Below are 18,286 nucleotides of genomic sequence, written 5' to 3' on the forward strand. Positions count from 1 at the left end.
ATAACCTATGTAACTTAAGAACCTGAAGAAGGGAACAGTTGTTCTCGAAACGTTGTTCATTGGAAAACCAGATACTCACGAATCGTAAGTACAAGAAGTTTTTGAATATATAATGTGATATAACATAAAGAGTACTCTATGAGAGGTATCTGTAAAAAAAGAAATGAAATTGATATTCCATGGATAACACAGTTATAACAGAGGGAAGTTGGGCAAAAACAGGCAAATTTATGTTGTTTATATTTACTTTTAATGTACAATCATACCATTAAGATTAATGTATTGCTGTGTGGTTTTTACGGCAGTTTTGGGGTGGGTTGTTGGTCAGAGGTATAAATACCGGGTTCCGACTTGTTAGGAGCTCTCTCATATCTCAGAATCCCAGATACGCAGGCACTCTCAGATACTCTCAGATACACAGGCAGTTTCCAGCTTGCAGATACTTCTATACAAGGCCCGATGGATTGAGGCAGTTTTTATGGATGTATAGAAATACATACAGAGTGAGCGCTGTATGTTTAGGGACCTCTGCATGATAAACAGCGAGGGCGGGTTAGAGCTATGCTAAATAGTGCGCTCGTAGCTCAAATAAGATGTTCTGCACTGATGAGAGGCCGGCGAAGGGACTCCTGCATGATAAACGGCGAGAGTGGGTTATCGCTATGGTAAATAGTGTGCTCGTAGAGTGAAGTCCTGAAAAGTGCAATTCTATGTGGTTTGGGGCAAGAGAAAACCAGGGAATAGTTCATATTTGATTTGTAATGAAAAGATGTATATACGGCAAAGGGTAGAAGTGTAAATAAATTGTACATAAAGAGAGAACTACGTGTGACGTAATTCTTGTCATCAGTATTTATTAATACATCATACCAATGGCATAGTAAGCCCATTAGTAGCTATTAAGAATGAAAGATGTCAAAGACAGAGGTTTGTCTAAACAAGTTAAGACATGCAAGCAGAGTACCATTAGTAGAAAGCTTCAAGCTGCCTCCCTCTTGTGCGAGCACTCTTACAGATATTTTTTTACGTAAGAAATATCAGATTCCAGGAGAGGAACAAGTTCGTTTGTTTCCATAGCGATTTTTTTCTCATAAAAATATTGCATTATATATTAAGACAAGCAAAATGTACAGTTGAAAAGAGAACCCCTTTCTCTCTCGCGACTTGGAAATACCACTCAAGTGATGGATTGTCACTTACTTTCCAAATTGTGTAACATCAACAGTTTCAATGGTGATGGAAGTCTAGTGGCGTGCCTAATAGTTTCATTGGGGTGAGTAAAAGGTTAATAGGTCTCTTGACTTGAAACTTAGTTTGTATTTTCTTTGGGATTGGTCTACAGGACCCACACTGGTTTGAGTCTCCTAGGGAAAATGTAACAACTTTTGTTCTGAGATTTCGGCCAATGTACGAGACCAGTGGCATGCAAGCGTGAGTCACGACAAACACCCAGTCGCTGCTTATGCTTACACAATCACAAAGCTATCTTGTGAAAAGTCGAATGTCCGCATTTATGTTTTCCCATAACCTTAACATTTTTTGCCTCAACAGACCTTGAAGTCCAAAGACTTGGTAAGGCCAGCAGTCAATAGGTAGGCCTTGGACATCAGGGGCTGTTGAACCACAGGTTGTTATTACAGCAGAACGTCGTTTATCTACATTAATTGGGACTGAAGGTTATGCGGATAACGATTTTTGCAGATATCAAACGTGTGTTTATTTAACAAAGAAAAACACGTACAGTACAGGTTTATTTTATACATACATACAGTACACAGTTCTACATCCATATACTTTCCTTCCACAGAGTTGCCGGTCCATTTAAAAAAAACAACTAAAACACATCAAGATCCACTATGCAATTAAAGAGATTTCTTAAATTTGTTCAAAATTGAATCTTATTTCTTTGAGTGTGTGGATAACTGATGTTGCGGATAATTGACATGCGGATAAACGACGTTCTACTGTATTTGCAAAATATGTTAATTCGGAAATTCACTGAGCTTGGAAGAATTCAGATCAATGAAGGGGCTACTGGAGTAGTTGCAACTTTTCACTAATGCTACTCTGCTTGCATGTCTTAACCTATTCCGACAAACCTCTATCTGAAACCTTTTCATTCATAATACCTACTAATGAGCTTACTATGCCATTCGTATGATGTGGTAGCGTCATTGCCTTGTAATCAAGGGGTCCTGGGTTCGATACCCGGTGGAGTGGTTCGGATGCCACTTTAAACTGTAGGTCCAGTCCCAATTAGCCTTACTGTGCATAAAGTGGACTTAAAACACCAACTCAACCAACCAACCAACCATTAGATGATGTCATTAATAAATACAATAATTTTAATTATATTATTGTTCATTAAAAGTAAATATTTATTTGTAACTAACAACTTACATTTGCCTGTTAAGCCCAACTTCCCTCTTTTGTAACTTTGTTATCCATGGAATATCAATCTCAAATTTTTTTTACAGATTCCTCTCGCAGAGTACTCTTTATGCTGTAAATATCACATATTTATTAGGTCCCCCACCAAAGATATTGGGACCCAAATTTTAAAAAGAAAAATGAAAAACTAGCATTTTCAAAGAGCTATAACTGAAAGAGGAAACCGGTAATGGATTTCAAATATTTTCTGCTAAAACTCTTGGATATATATGTTTCTTCGAGAGAAAAAAAATATAGCTCTGATATTACAGTACTTAACCTACTAAAAATATCCTAAACTTCGATTTTTGTTCATAATTGAACATCAGTTTTCATCAGAACATCAAATTTCAGCCATTTGCCTTGGATGTGGCGAAAAAAGGTACAGAACATAAAATGTACTGAAAACAATGGTTTTTACCGCATCTTTCTATAATTTTTGTTAACTAAGTTAAAATAATTATCACAACTGTCTGCAATGGCCAAAAATGCTGCAAGTCATGAATCAAAAATAGCCGCCATTTTCAAATGAAAGCAAGTTTCAGAAAAATAATGCCCGTTTTGAACTACCCTTGAATAGGAGTTACAACCACAAAAGAATGAATGAGCAACCAGTGCTGGACCACTTGGCATGGATTGATCCCACAACTTTGATCTTTATGAAAGTTGTTATTATTATTACTACAATGTTGATTTGTGCCAATTCGCCTTTTAATTTCTTTCTAGCAAAATATCATTGGCTCCTTAAGAAAACTGCAGTGTGTGCTCTGCTTGTCAGAACTTGGTTTTGCCTATGCAAGGATAGAAATGGGGTGGACTATATGAACTCTAGAAACTGATTTTAAGAACGAAATATATTCATATATGTGGTAGTTATCTATAGTGACATATTGTAGAATCAAGTATTGCATATCAATGTAGTAAATATAATGTTGATTATTTTTGTTGTAATGCAATTTAGGTAGAATAGAGATATATATTAGTATAGTGACTACTATGCTTTTGGCAACACTGTAGCCAGTGTGTTTAGAGGAGAAGTAGAAAGATGGGAGATTTTGGTCCAGGAGGGGCGAAAGTTGCTTGCTCTTGAGTGTCTGTCCTTGCACTACATGATATAGTATGTTTTCTTGAATTATTCTGCCTGGAGTAAAGTATTTTGTTAGCAGAACTTTGTTGATTCTATTTCAGAGATGAAATTATATCTACAATAAAAGACAACAGAGTTGTTATCATAGCCGGAGATACAGGGTGTGGGAAATCTACCCAGATCCCACAGTACTTACTGAAGGCAGGATATAATCACATTGGTGAGTACATTTTGCAGGATTTATTGTATGAGCACATCATATATTTACTGTAAGAATAGACGTAGATACCCGAGCATATTTTACTGCAGCTACAATAATTATTGCTGTACCAACAGGAATTAAAGTATTCAGATGAATCGCCACACTACATGGAACACAAATGAACTACTCTCCATCCTTCTATAACTTCTGGTATTCAAATGTGGAATGGAGCTGCTCCTATTTTTATTAATAATGCTAAAATTAGAAGTTGAACTTGTAGGTTAAAATTTATTGAGTTAAATATAGTTAGTGCTGCTGTTAGAATTATTGATGATGCTAACACAATGCAACGCAATGATAATGCAGTGTTTAAGAATTTTCATGCATGGTTTTATCAAATAATGCATCTTGACAGCTTTACCCATTCTTTAATGTATTTATGATGTTGTGTAGGGCTGGCTGAATTGATACTGATACTCTTGCTGATTCCTGCCAATATTGATACTTGAAATTGTAACAATTCATGGTAGTTCAGAGTATTCATAAATTTTAATACACATGTTTTTTCATTTGAACTATGTGATAGCAATTTACCAGAATGTTGTTTTAAAATTTTAATGATTTCACATGAGAAGCTCATTTAATAACGAAATCTATTTCTCTCCACGATGCTGGTACCAAAATAGTGAAAACTGTTCATAGTTTCCAGGAAATTTAGACTTCATGAATGTGTGGCTTTGCATTTTTTGTAGACTGCATGAAACACTCAGATCCCAGGAAACTATCGGCTGTTTTTGGTGATTAAATTTGATCTGAAGTTTGCCAGTACCAATACTGCTGGGAACTATATATACAGGGTGTTTCCAAAGTTCATTTCAAACGTGTAGGAGATGATTGTACAAGTGAAAATAAACTCAGAAGTTCATGTGAGAAAATACTGAAAACGACACCCGTTCGGATTTATTGAAGTGGGAAAAAGTGTGAAAATTATGTTTGCAAGGAAATAGTGGCACAACGGCCAACCATATGACTGTGGCAAAGGGCGTTCCACAAAGAAGTGCAGCATGTTCTATTCAAAAAAGCACATGACAGATGTGTGAAGTTGATGCGCAAGGGATTCCCCAAAGGATGCAAATGGGTCTGTTGAAGTCAAGGCGGTAGGGAAGGGTTTTATGGAGTGATTAGCATGGGCGACCCAGGCGATGTTGGGTTGTCGATATTTGTTCGTACCCACATGCAGAATGGCCGAAGTGTGTCCTTGACTTTGGCGTTTCCTGCTAGGGGTGCTAACACAGTAGTTTTCTTCTGGCAGGAAAGCACGGGTCGCTGCCATTCGTGCTTCACGTACTGCGATATCAGCATCACCGCACATAGGTTACCATCACACATTTGCAGTTGAATACAGAAGAGTGGAAGGATGTGAACTTGGCAAATTGGGCAAACCTCGCAATAGGCACTGCTAGGTGTTATCCGTAGGCACGGCCCATTGTGTGCAGTGCACTAGTGTTCATCGTCTGCGGGTCGGCAGCAATAGGGATGGCTGCATACACCGCAGAGGAGCTGGCAGACATGCATTTCATTTATGGTGAGACAGGAAGTAATAGCCATGCAGCACGGCGTTTGTATGGGGAACGTTTTCCAAATAGGAGGCTGCTGTCGAACACCTTCTTTCAAGGAGTGCATACTCGACTTCGGGAAACAAAATCAGTGCTACCACCCCATCGAGAAATTGGAAGACCACAAAGTGTGCGCACAGATCAGTTTGTGGATGCGGTGTTAAATGCTGTCAGGGATTGTCTGACACCAGTATGCACACTATAACCAGTGCCCACAACACCTCCCATGTTCATGTGTGGCACATCCTGTCCGAAGAGGGGATGTACCCTTTCAAACTCCAATAGGTACAAGACCTTTTACCTCAGGACTTTGGCCCACGTGTGGTGTTTTGCCAATGGTTTTTGCATCAGATTGGAAACTATATCAAATTTTGCGAACAGGGTGTTGTGGACCGATGAAGCAACGTTCACCAAAACGGGCATGTTCAATAGTAAAGACAGTCATGTTAGGGATTTTGCAAATCCACATTCAATTCTCGTGGCACACCATCAGCACAGGTTTGCGGTTAATGTGTGGTGTGGGATAGTGCATGGCCATTTACTTGGGCCATACATTTTCCCTGTTCGCCTGTGTGTTGGCACATGTCATGCATTTCTTCGTGATATTTTGCCTGAACTGTTGGAGGACATGCCCTTGGCACTGAGGCAAGGACTATGGTTCCAACACGATGGTGCACCACCATATTTCGACCAAAATGTGCATCACTTCCTCAATGGCTTGTTCCACAATTGGTGTATTGGTAGGGGTGGGCCTGTGCTGTGGCCAGCAAGATCGCCGGACATCACTCCCCTGGACTTTTTTCTATGGGGAAAGATGAAACGCCTAATATAGGAAACACGTGTCGTGTCAGCCGAGGATCTCGTTGCACACATTAATGTCGCCGCAGTGACAATAGCAGACACCGCAGGGTTGTTTGCTCGTACTAGACAATTATTGATTTGGCGTTGTCATCTCTGTGTGGAAGTTAATGGCAGACAGTTTGAAAATCATCTGTGATGTGGTTCCCTCGGCACCTCCACTCTGCTCACAGTGAACATGTCGACACGCATGCAACCTAGCGCAGCACCACCACCATCTTTGTTTTTCTACGTAATGGTGATGTCCACTACAGATATTCACTTTCTTCTTGGTTGTCAGTCTCCGCATATCACTTTCTGTGGATAGCACATCTCGCTAAACCCTTCCCTACCCCCATGACTTCAACAGATCGATTCTCTTCCTTTGGGGAATCCCTTGCGCATCAACTTCACTTTTTTTAATAGAGCATGCCAGGTTTCTTTGTAGAATGCCCTTCGACGAGGTCATATGGTTGGCCGTTGTGCCACCATTTCCTTGTAAACATAATTTTTGCACTTTTTCCCACTTCAATAAATCCGAATAAGTGCCGTTTTCAGCATTTCACCACATGAACTTCTGTGTTTATTTTCACTTGTAGAATTACCTCCTACGTTGGAAACGAACTTTAGAAACACCCTGTATATACATATATATTGGAACTATATCATCCCAGCAGAGAGAGAAGACCTCTCAGAAAAACATTCAGAAAACTTTGTAGTTACATAGAAACCCTGTATATGTTCTGGTAACATGATCGGTGCACTCAATACAAATATACTAAATTATTGGAAGGTGACCCAGAAGGGGTGGAATCGATTATTTAATATCGCACTGATCAACATACAAAATAATGAGTGTGAAGTTATTGAAACGTTATTCGTCTCACTTCAGTCCCATAAATGGGATCCACAAGCCTAACACGTATGTGCAGGACAAACATGAAACTTGTAATAAATAGTACTAATGAAATCAAGAAAAGAAACTTAATCTTCAATTTACTTATTTACGTTTTCTCTCCCAAAGATGCGTTCCTAACGCTCATAAGCCCCGTTTACTTGTCTACAATATTACAACCACTAAAGTATATCTACCCAATTCATTCTTACATTAACAACTAGGTTTTTATGGATAACATAAATTTAAAGTTTTGGTCATTTATTATCAACGGACGCCGCAACGAAGATTGCCCGTGATCAATTCAAACAAGTACAAATTCATATTGTAGTCACTAAACATTTAGACGACCTGCATCAAAAAACAATGACAATTCAAATCTTATAATGATTTACAACAAATGAGGTTCTTACAGCCTCAATATTTTAAAGTACAGTCCAAGGACGTTTAAGTCCAAATTCGTACCAAAACTGACAATCCAAAATAACATTCAAGTCACGCAAATTGGAACCCTGACCAATCTTTACTTTATAGATTATTTTTGATTATCAAATGACTCAATTTGATGCTCCCTCATGTGTACCATAACAATTTATTGCTCGTGGCTTATTTTTATTTGAAAACACGTGACAATGTTGTCCGCGACATATTATCAACTTTGACGTATTCGAATCTGCCCAATAAAAGTACTACTAAAGTGGGACTCGGGTCTTTCAGACTTCAGATACAAATTTTATCGTGCTGGTAGTTCAGTTTTACTTGCCGAAGAAACTTATTTCTACATATTGTTCCAACGATAACACTAACACAACTTGCGGCCTCAATAAATAAGTACAATTGCAATCATAGTTCACTTTACATACCTCATGTTCTTAGCTAGATGTCAAATCCCACGTCATCAGCTCCATTCATTCTCGTTCACAGCACTCGGTATTCTTCTCTTTACCATAGTGGAATCATCTTGGGATGCCTCGTAACCTGTTCTGTTATGGTTACCTTGCTTGACTCGTAGACTCTACTTCACCATGCACCAACATGCGTGTTCAATCCACGTGGTCGTTCTCGTCAGTTCGTTCAAGACCGTTTCTGCCTTGCAAACCATCTATCTCAACATGTCACAAGCCTCGTAGTAAACTTCCATTTGTTCAGTAAGTCGAACTCGTAGTTACGCAACTTGCTCGTAACAATAATCCCCGTTGTACAAGTTCAACATATATCACGCTACAACTTGTCTTATCACGTAGATCTGGTAAGTGAAAATTCAGTGTTCAAAAAACTTGCCCCAGAAAATATCCCCCATCAACGAGTTGAAACTGTAGAGAGCTTATACAAAAAGGTAGCTTCTTTTGCACATCGTCGGACAAGTCTGATTTCGTTCACTCGGAACAAGCAAGCAGAAGCAGAGAGCACCACACTGCCCTCTATCGGAACTTCCGGCAAATTACGTCATCGTCGATATAAAAAGATGCATAGCGTAACAGCGGTTCACAGCTGGAACAAAGTTGTGCAGATTTTATGTTGCATAATATGTTCAATCACTGAAATGCGATCACGCAACTAAGAAAAACGTCACATTCTGTAGAACAGATATATAGTGTGGCCCAAAAGTCCCACACCATAGACTGTATTGTAATATTTGTTCAATGTGTTGTCCAGAATTGTCAAAACACAACTGTAGACCCAATCCATGACACACATGATGTGGGTCACCAAGTCCCGCTCTTCAGAAGTCAACATAGTTCACCTGCAGGAAGAAATTGCAAACATTTTAATATTTATCATCGTATGCCTACGGTGTGGAACTTTTGGATTGCATTGCAAGTTGACCAATCTTACCTGAGTGTTGTTCAAAATTTCCTCAAATCCATGCTTGCAAATGTCAGTGTCATTTTAAAGATAAAAGAATTGTTTTGCACACAGTTCTGCCATGGCATTAATCACCCTTATGCCACCTAATATACCCAATTATTGGTAATTATAATTCATACTAGTGATATCTGCTAATATATTGTTGTGCAATAAAATTTTCTTTTTCCAGCCTGTACTCAACCAAGAAGAATAGCTTGTATTTCTCTATCCAAAAGAGTTGCTTTTGAGACTTTGAATGAATATGCTTCGGAAGTAGGATATCAAATAAGATTTGAGAGAAGTAAGACACAGCACACAAAAATTGTTTTCATCACAGAAGGTTTACTTTTGAGACAGGTAGGCAGTTGTTTTTTTTTTGGTTCATGTTAGTTATGAGATATCTTTTGTATATCCCATTGGTTCTTTAATCACCATGTAATTTAACTGGAACTCTTCTTTTAAATGTCTTTACCATCTGGCATAAACCCACCTTTCTCACCCTTATTAATCATTCTATATAAGATACTATCTGCTCTTGAAATTAATGTACACTTTTGTACATGTTTGTAATGTTTTTAGTGTCAATTTATGTGTTCTGATTTCATCTTCTGCTTATTTAACGGGTATTATTTATAATCGTAATATAGTTGCACTTACAATATTTAATTAATAAAAACTATTTATTTTATTTACTAACTCATTCCATACTCAATATGTCTGTTTCTGGAGTTACATCTACAAGCTAACTAACTAACTCTCTAGCCTTCTTGAACCAGAAGGTTCATTGCTGCATCAACACAGGCCTTCCATCTGTTCCTATCCTGAGCAAGATCTATATACTCTTTTCCATCCCTACCAATTGCCCTTAGGTCCATCTCAACGTTATCCCTCCATCTTCGTCTTAGTCTTCCTACTGGTCTCTTACCATCAAGTTTCCCAACAAGAATCCTGTAAACTCTTCTTTCCTCTCCCATTCGCCACATGGCCTGCCCACCTAAGTCTTCTTGATTTAATCATTCTAATAATATCTTGACATGAATACAAATTATGTACTTCTAAATTATGTAACCTCCACTGACCTGTCTCCTCATCCCTTTTAGGCCCAAATATTTTCCTAAGGATCTTATTTTCAAATACTCTCAATTTATGTTCCTCTTTCAATGTAAGGGACCAAGTTTCACATCCATATAATATTACAGGCAAAATTACTGTTTTGTATATTGCTGTTACACCAGTTACATGCAACCCATGCCTCTGGGTGGCAGTGAGTCACGGAAATCAATAGGCAAATACGTTATTTGTTCATCAGTTAAGTGGAGTTTTTATTATTTATGTAACAAGTAAACTTTTTCTTCTTTACTCATACTTCTAATTTTAAATCAATTTCTAGTTTCTTTAGTTGAATTGAATATTTTCTTTTGTAGGTTTCAACGGATCCAACTTTGTCAACATACAATGTAATTGTTTTGGATGAAATTCATGAAAGACATCTGCATGGAGATTTTTTACTTGGATTGCTGAAATGCCTGTTGCTACAACGAGAAGACTTAAAAGTTGTACTGATGTCTGCCACAATCAACATAAGTTTGTTTCAAGAATATTTTGATGAAGCCGTTGTTTTGCAGGTTCGAACTCTCATTTTATTACTTGTGTAAGTAAATTGTGTTGATAAAAGACAGACATAATTAATCTGATCAATAACTAAAGTAAATTGACAATATGATCATAATTATCGGAAAGGTTGGTGAAGATGAGGTTACCGTCTATTATTTTATAGATCTTAGTCTTGTCGGCATTTCCTATAGAATTCCTATATGCAACAAAAATTTCTCCAGATGCTGTGTACTTATAAATGTTAGCAAAAAAGCAGCATTTCCTACGACACTATAAATCCGCCAGAAAATGAAAAATTGTGTATGGTTTATGAACTATTTCTGTTGTTTTTATATTGTGGAGATCTGTTATTGTGAAATAATATACCTCTGTTACCTTAGCCTGAAGGATAGATGCACAAGATTGTAGCACCCAATACATTTGATGCCGATTGTAATTTTACATTTTACTCTTCGAATTTTCATCTGTTCTTGTGTGTGTAGAATGAAATTTGCTTTAAAAAAGTTGTGAAAGTGAATATTCATAATAATTAACGGATTATATATTTAATTGAAGAACACAAGGTTCAAAAGCAAAAATCATGATGATAAACATGTCTGGAAAAATTTCATTTTTGGACTGGAAAACTTGTAAATGTCAGGGGATTTTAAAAAATCGTAGCAATCCTGTCATGGAAACTGAACCAGGTATCCATTAATTACAAGGTGATAGCATTAACCATTTTGATACAAAGATATTTGAAACTTTGCAGACAAGTGTAATTGTATATATTGGCGACCTTGCATGCTGTCGATTTTTTAGCATCAAAATGTACATAATTATTGGAGAAAACTATTTTTCTAAAGTAAAGAATTTATGTATATTTTTTCACTAGCTCATAATTACATTTACTTTTATTTATCCAGGTACCTGGAAGATTACATCCAATCAAGTTAAATTATAGACCTGTGTTTGTGGATGACAAATTTTCAAAAACAGACCGGATTGATCCAGGGCCATACATTCAGATAATGCAGCTTATTGATGAAAAGTATGGAAGTAAGTGTATCATTAATTTGTAAATATTTTATTTGGATAGTAAAAATTGGATGTACAGTGGAACCCCAATTTTATGTTTCTGGATTTTACATTTTCTCACATTATACGTTCAATCTTGATGTTCCCAACATCAAAATGTTATATTTTCCTTGATTTTACATTTTCATCCATTTCAATTTTTTTCAGGTTTGTCCCCTGAAAAATTTAAAATCGAGGTTCCACTGTACATCAGTGAGACACTGCTGTACATTTCTGATTTTACAATCAGATGTCTCCTTGGCACTTGAGTACAGGGATGGGTAGATATCAGTCTTTAAAGATTAGGATATTGAATCTAAGCCACGCGTCAAGCTAACTTTGTAGCAGGTTTTATGTATCAATCCGCGCGAGATCTGAGTTCAGAGTCTTCCGTGCCTCTTGCCTCAACTGCCGAGCTGTTTACATCACAGACACTGAGAAAATCCGCAGTATTGCCGACCGCACAACACATCAAAACCTGCACATGCATGGCAAGCGGAATGTATTTTTGCCTTTTTTTGTCTCCTGAATCGTACAATTTTTAAAGTACTTTCTGCGCATAGAAGTATCATTGATGTCCAATTGTTCTTATTGTTAATGAGGGTTGATTAATTTTGTCTAATAAGTATAATAATCGTTTATGTAATAAATGTGTCATTACTTAATATAAATCGTGAAATATCTTCAAAGCATAAGGGCATGTGTGTATATTTCGAACATGCAAAAAAGAAAAGTAAAAGTAAAAGTACATGACAGGCCCCTCTTGAATTTAATGTCGAGTTATTGTTTTTGGTTTAGAAATAAATACATTTATGAAAAACTTGGTTGCTTCGTTTGCAATACATCCGTTACTATAAGATACACGCCCTTCAAGTTTACACTACCAAAAAAAGCTTGATTTGTTATTGGTACAATGGAGTACATTGTCTGCTACTATTACTCTGTTTGGTTTCAATTTATGAATCACTTCACTAAACCAGGATTCAAATCTTGGTCTGTCCATTTCATGGTGATAATCACCCTTCCCTTTCTTTGCACGGAACAGTAAACATGCATCTTCAACAAAGCCTTCATTTCCGCCAGTGGGTGAAACAATAAGCCTCCACCTCCCCCTTTCCCGTCAGTTGCTTCATCCCTGCAGTGGTTTTGCATGGTGCTATCCTCCTAGGCTTGAATCAATGCGTTTCCTACTCCTAAACTCAACCGAAAATTATTCAACACCTGGGACACAGTTCGTGCACACATTGACTGCAAATCACGTAACGCCCTGTTTTAATTTGGTCGTGTTGCCGTAAGGATGAATATGTATTTAAAACAACTTGCTTGGCTTTGAAGAGCTTTTTCCTTCGGATGATGCACAAAATAACACACTGGCAAAACTGGGCACTGAACAGGACACCTCTTTCAGCCGTTCTCGCCGCTGTATAGCATGATTAGCAATGAATGACGATAACATAGGGTTAAAATAGTGGGATGTGCAACACTGGTATCACTAATTGCACGCTCTCTCCAACGTATTCAGACTCGCTCTTGGGCTTCACTGTTCCTTCCACGCAACCGACTGCCCAGTTGGCGAATCTGCAGATCAAAGTTCGTCTGCAACCGATCAAGTCCATACCTGCTAATGGATGTATCATTTTGTCTGTATATTACAAATTAAATAACGGTTTTGTTGCAAGTATGCATTTGTGTTGGAATAGAACTTGTCTCAGTGAAACTATATTCTGCGCGCATATTTGGATATACATATGCGAAACCCTGCTGCAAAGTTGACTTGGCGCACAGCTTAGGATTTTGGATTTGGATATTGTCCAGGATTCAGAGGTTAGATCCAGGATTTTGGGCTTCAGGTGTCAGATTCAAGATTTGGTTGTGGATCCTGGATTCAGGATACAGATCCAGGATTTGAGTCCTGCTTCTTCTGATTCTTATCATCACATTAACCTAAAAAAATAAAAAGTATAACAATACAGTACTTTCTCAGATAGTACATTTTTGTCTTGAGTACATTTTTGTCTTCAACAGTTCAGTTGTAATTTTTCTTTTATTTATTGTCCCAGAACAGTATTATTAACTTGTCTAGAAAATGCATTGTTGTTAAAATCGTAAGGCTTGACTGAACCTTTGCTGATGCCAGAGAACCTGTTTTGAAAAACAATTGTGATATTTCAAAATCAGAAAAATTATATCTGCTTAGAATTGCTTCTAGAGCATTCAAGTAAATCTTCGTGGCATTTGTTGTTGCCTAAATGTTGGGAATATTTTTGTGGCTACAAAGCTATTAAACTATTGCAGATATGTAGACTCAAAACACACAAAGGTTCACTAGATGATCTAGAAGGAATTCTAAACAGATATAATTTTTCATAGCTTTTTTTTTCGAAAGGAGAGGAATTTTCTAAAATGGTTTCTCTGTCATGAGCCATAGTTCCAGCTGAACCTTAATATGCAATAATGTACCATGTACTATGTTGAGGTAGTTGATTAAATATAAATATAGAAGGTTAGCATTGAAACAGCTACAGATTGCTTGTGCTTTTTTTCCTTTTGCAGAAGATGAGCGTGGCGACATGTTGATTTTTCTAAGTGGAATGAGTGAAATCTCCACAGTTGTTGAAGCAGCTAAGTTATATGCACAGCAGTCGCAAGGCTGGGTTATTCTTCCATTACACAGTACTCTCTCAATAGCTGAACAGGACAAGGTAGGAAAATCATTATAGTACTTTCAATCAATATTCTATTTACTTGATTCTCTGAAACATGCTTTCACATTCTAATTCATACAATGTTGTCCTCATACTTTGGTGAAGTTTCCAAGGTTTGGCTCACTCTACATATGGGCCTCCCAGATGACATAATGTCTAGCACTGCCATCTTGTATTCAAGGAATTCCGGGTTTGATTTCCAATGAAGGCACATTGTGCAATGAATTGAATCCCACTTTAAATTGTAGCTCCAGTCATGATGAATCTATCAGAGTATGAAATGAAGTGAACTTTGTCAAACTTACTGTATGGAGCAACCACAAACAAGAGAACCTTCGGCCAGAAGCCTTCGTCCCTTCAACTCAGCCCACTGTGAAACCCACTCCACTCCACTCTGCCCCTTCCCCAGTGTGATTACGAAGCACACAACACACTAGTGAGCCGCGGCAGAGTGAGCCGCTCCGGAGTGGCTCAGTGATTCGGTTCTCCGAACGGCACGCTCAGTACTGAAGGCTCAGCGATCGGGCACCATTGTTTTGATCGCTTGTGAAATACGCTCACTGTAGTGAACCTGCAGTAAACATGGCAGATCAGATGAACGTGGAATACACAATTTCCTACAAAGTTGAAGATAAATCTTATACGATCAGAACTAATGCTGAAATTCACAGCCGTATACAATCAGGTAAGTGGCCCTATATTTGTATGTACTGCTTGTTTAAAAATAAAAGGTTGTTGCACCTTTTTTTTTTTTTATCAAAAGTTGCTGCAACTCGCTTGTCGCTAAACACGCGTTATGTAAGAGGGTGCAGAAATTCCGGGAAATGATTTAAACAAAATTAAGAGAAACATGAAGCATAAAGGGCTAATATAAGTAATTTTGTAACTAATGTATATGCGTCTGCTACACATCACACATTTCTTGTTCTGGGCCACTAAACCTTCTGCTTTCAACTCACGAATTGATGTCATAAATTATACCACATAAAATCTGTAATTATTCGCTTATAATGCCCCCTCCATGTAGGACTGCCTTGACGGGGCGAGGGGGCTTAGTAGGGAGGTCAATTTTCATCTCGTCATTTCACCCATTCTTCATATCCATAGCTCACGTTTTTCACCATTCCATCACGTCATTCATATCCATATCTTTGACCTCCCTCTAAGAAACTGAGGTAGGGAGGTCATTTTCATCTCATCATTTCACTCATTCTTCACATCCATATCTCACGTTTTCACCATTCCATCACGTCATTCATCTCCATATCTTTGACCTCCCTATAACTAAGGGTCCTGCTAGAGGAGACAACCTCGATAAAAAACCCCTATCCCAAGGTGTGAGTTGCACGTGCCGATGGGACAGTGTTGGCTGCAGGGGTAGGTGCAGTCGCGAACGTGGCCTCGGGGATTTCGGTTTGGTCCTCGAGTAGCCTCCATTTTTGGGGGTAGGCCTTCCTCGGCATAGAGGGCATGTCGAGGCGACAATTTATGGACCCTCCATCATAAAATAATTTTGTATATGGGTACAAAAAACAACTCAAACGGGGGGAAACCCCCAAAACGAGCGCGGCCTTCGAGCCCGCTCCAAGTAGTGGAAAAGACAAGTAACGTGCCACGTTACCTTGTTATCAGTATTGTTGAGAAGACCGATAGTAAGGATGTTTCTGCAACAACAAAAAAACACGGAGCTGCTACATTGAAGGACTTGTCACCATTCCTTATCAAGAAACAGCTAGACTACGCCGCTGGTTCCGATGTTCCAGAAATAAAGAAGCTGAGAAACGGGAGTCTACTTATCCAGACCAGCACAGATCGCCAGACCAACAACCTTTTAAAGTTACGATCTTTGGGCCACTTCACTGTTAATGTTGAACCCCATCGTCAACTTAACAGTAGTAAAGGTGTGATTCACCACTGGGATCTGCTAAATGCTGAGGAGGAAGAGATCCTTGAAGCACTCTCAGACCAACATGTCACCGCAGTGCAGCGAATCAAGACACGAAAATCCGGAGAACTTGTGCCAACTGCTTCGATTATACTAACGTTCCAAACGACCACTCTCCCAGATATTGTTCGGGCTGGATATTTGAGACTTAAAGTCCGGCCATACATCCCTAACCCGATGCGATGTTTCAAATGCCAGCACTTTGGGCACACTCAGCCTTCCTGCAAGGCCACTACCGCCCTTTGTGGTAAGTGTAGTAAGCCTGATCATGGGACCGAACCTTGTTCTTCAGGTCCCAAATGCATTAACTGCCAAGGCGAGCACCCAGTCTGGCATCGTGACTGCCCCTCTTTCCAACAAGAGAAGAAAATCAGAGAGTTGGTCGTTATAGAGAAAATCTCTGCTGGCGAAGCAAAACAACGTCTCCGTGAAAGTATACGCACCACTTTACCTGTGCCATTCGCTACAATTGCTGCAGCTGCTCTTACCCGCCGCAGTGTGGGTGTACAAACCAGCGACGTGTCAACTCAAACACCAACGATTCCCGTAGTAGCCCGCCCTGCTTCGAGGAAACCAGCAACCACTCCTCGCTCCACAGAGAGGAAGTTCAAGCAGGTGCATAGCAAAGAATATTTTCTGAAGTCTACTAGCTCTCCCGTCAGGGTGGCAGCCACCACCCTGAAACTTAAGGCGCAGCTGAAGGCTGCCCGGCGGGCGCTCAAAGCACCTGCCCCCACTAAACCTTCTTCATCCCCTTCGCCCTCTGTGTCCTTACCCGAGGACATGATACAGGACGAAGCCGCGGATGAAGAATTTATCAAGGTGACAGGGCCTAGAAATAAAGTACGCCTTAAAAGGTAACACCCATACCTCCAGCTATGGCTTATTGTCTCCAATGGAACCTTAACGGTTTCCGTACACATCTCGAGGAACTGCAAATTCTAATATCTGAATTTGACCCTGCCATCATATGTCTCCAAGAGACACATTTTCGTCCAAATGAATCGATGATTATAAACGGATACACGCTTTACCGCACCGACAAGCTTCCTGAGGGTCGTCGTGCACACGGTGGTGTTGCAATCGGTGTTCGAGATAACATCCACTCAACACCAATCTTTCTCACCACCCCCCTCCAAGCTGTCGCCGTGCGGGTCCATCTACCACAGCCAATATCCATTTGCAGTGTCTACATCACAAGGGAGGAGCGATTCTCTCTTGACGACCTCCTTTCTATATTCGAGCAACTTCCGTCTCCTGTAGTTCTTTTGGGCGACTTTAATTCCTACCATCTTTTGTGGGGCTCCGTTCGTACAGAGCCCCGGGGTCAAATTATAGATCAATTCCGTGAGGCATCAGGTTTAACGTTGCTGAATGATGGGACTCCCACATATTTCAGTCCTTCCTCAGGCACACACTCTGCGTTGGACTTGTCCTTCTGCAGTCCCAGCCTTGCTCCTACCACATCTTGGAGCGTTCACCCTGATCTCTGTGGGAGTGATCACTTCCCTCTCATTCTTACCTTCGAACATCTTCAGCAATCACGTGAACAACACCCTCACTGGAATCTCAGTCGGGCCGACTGGGGTGCCTTCGAGCGTGCAGTGGACCTTGAAGTCGATCTTGCGTCGACTTTACCACCAATCGACGCCTTAGACATCTTTGTGTCAGGAGTGCATGATGCTGCACGCACCTCCATTCCACATCCCAGTGGACCTGCGAGGCGACGCCCAGTCCCATGGTGGACTGCGGAGATCGGTGCAGCCATCAAGGACCGCAATCATGCTCTCGATCGATTTAATAGGAACCACACTGCCGCAAACCTCGAGCAGTTCCGCATTAAACGTGCCCGTGCCCGTCGGCTCATCAGAGCCAGTAAGAAGGCGTGCTGGGTCCAATACGTGTCTTCTCTGACGAAGCAGGCTTCGTCGAAAGCCGTTTGGACCAAAGTACGTCGCATCCAGGGGGGTGCATCTACTCCTCTGAGCGCTCTGGAGCACGATGGGACGTTGTACACTGATTCCGGAGACATCGCTAATATCTTGGCCACG

General features: G+C 39.7%; 1 protein-coding gene across 2 annotated transcripts in view; it reads left to right on the forward strand.

The window, feature by feature from the left end:
* LOC145984985 (putative ATP-dependent RNA helicase DHX34) overlaps nucleotides 1-18,286 on the forward strand; it is a 149,326-nt gene that overhangs the window by 22,308 nt on the left and 108,732 nt on the right. For both annotated transcript variants that reach the window (XM_083118463.1, XM_083118464.1), the window contains 5 exons: nucleotides 3,619-3,737; nucleotides 9,106-9,272; nucleotides 10,340-10,540; nucleotides 11,435-11,567; nucleotides 14,139-14,287. In XM_083118463.1, the coding sequence (XP_082974589.1) occupies nucleotides 3,619-3,737; nucleotides 9,106-9,272; nucleotides 10,340-10,540; nucleotides 11,435-11,567; nucleotides 14,139-14,287 (769 nt within the window). The remainder of the gene's footprint in view (nucleotides 1-3,618; nucleotides 3,738-9,105; nucleotides 9,273-10,339; nucleotides 10,541-11,434; nucleotides 11,568-14,138; nucleotides 14,288-18,286) is intronic.

The sequence above is a fragment of the Lepisma saccharinum genome, chromosome 3, assembly GCF_977018435.1.
Source record: "Lepisma saccharinum chromosome 3, izLepSacc3.1, whole genome shotgun sequence".
Taxonomy (NCBI): domain Eukaryota; kingdom Metazoa; phylum Arthropoda; class Insecta; order Zygentoma; family Lepismatidae; genus Lepisma; species Lepisma saccharinum.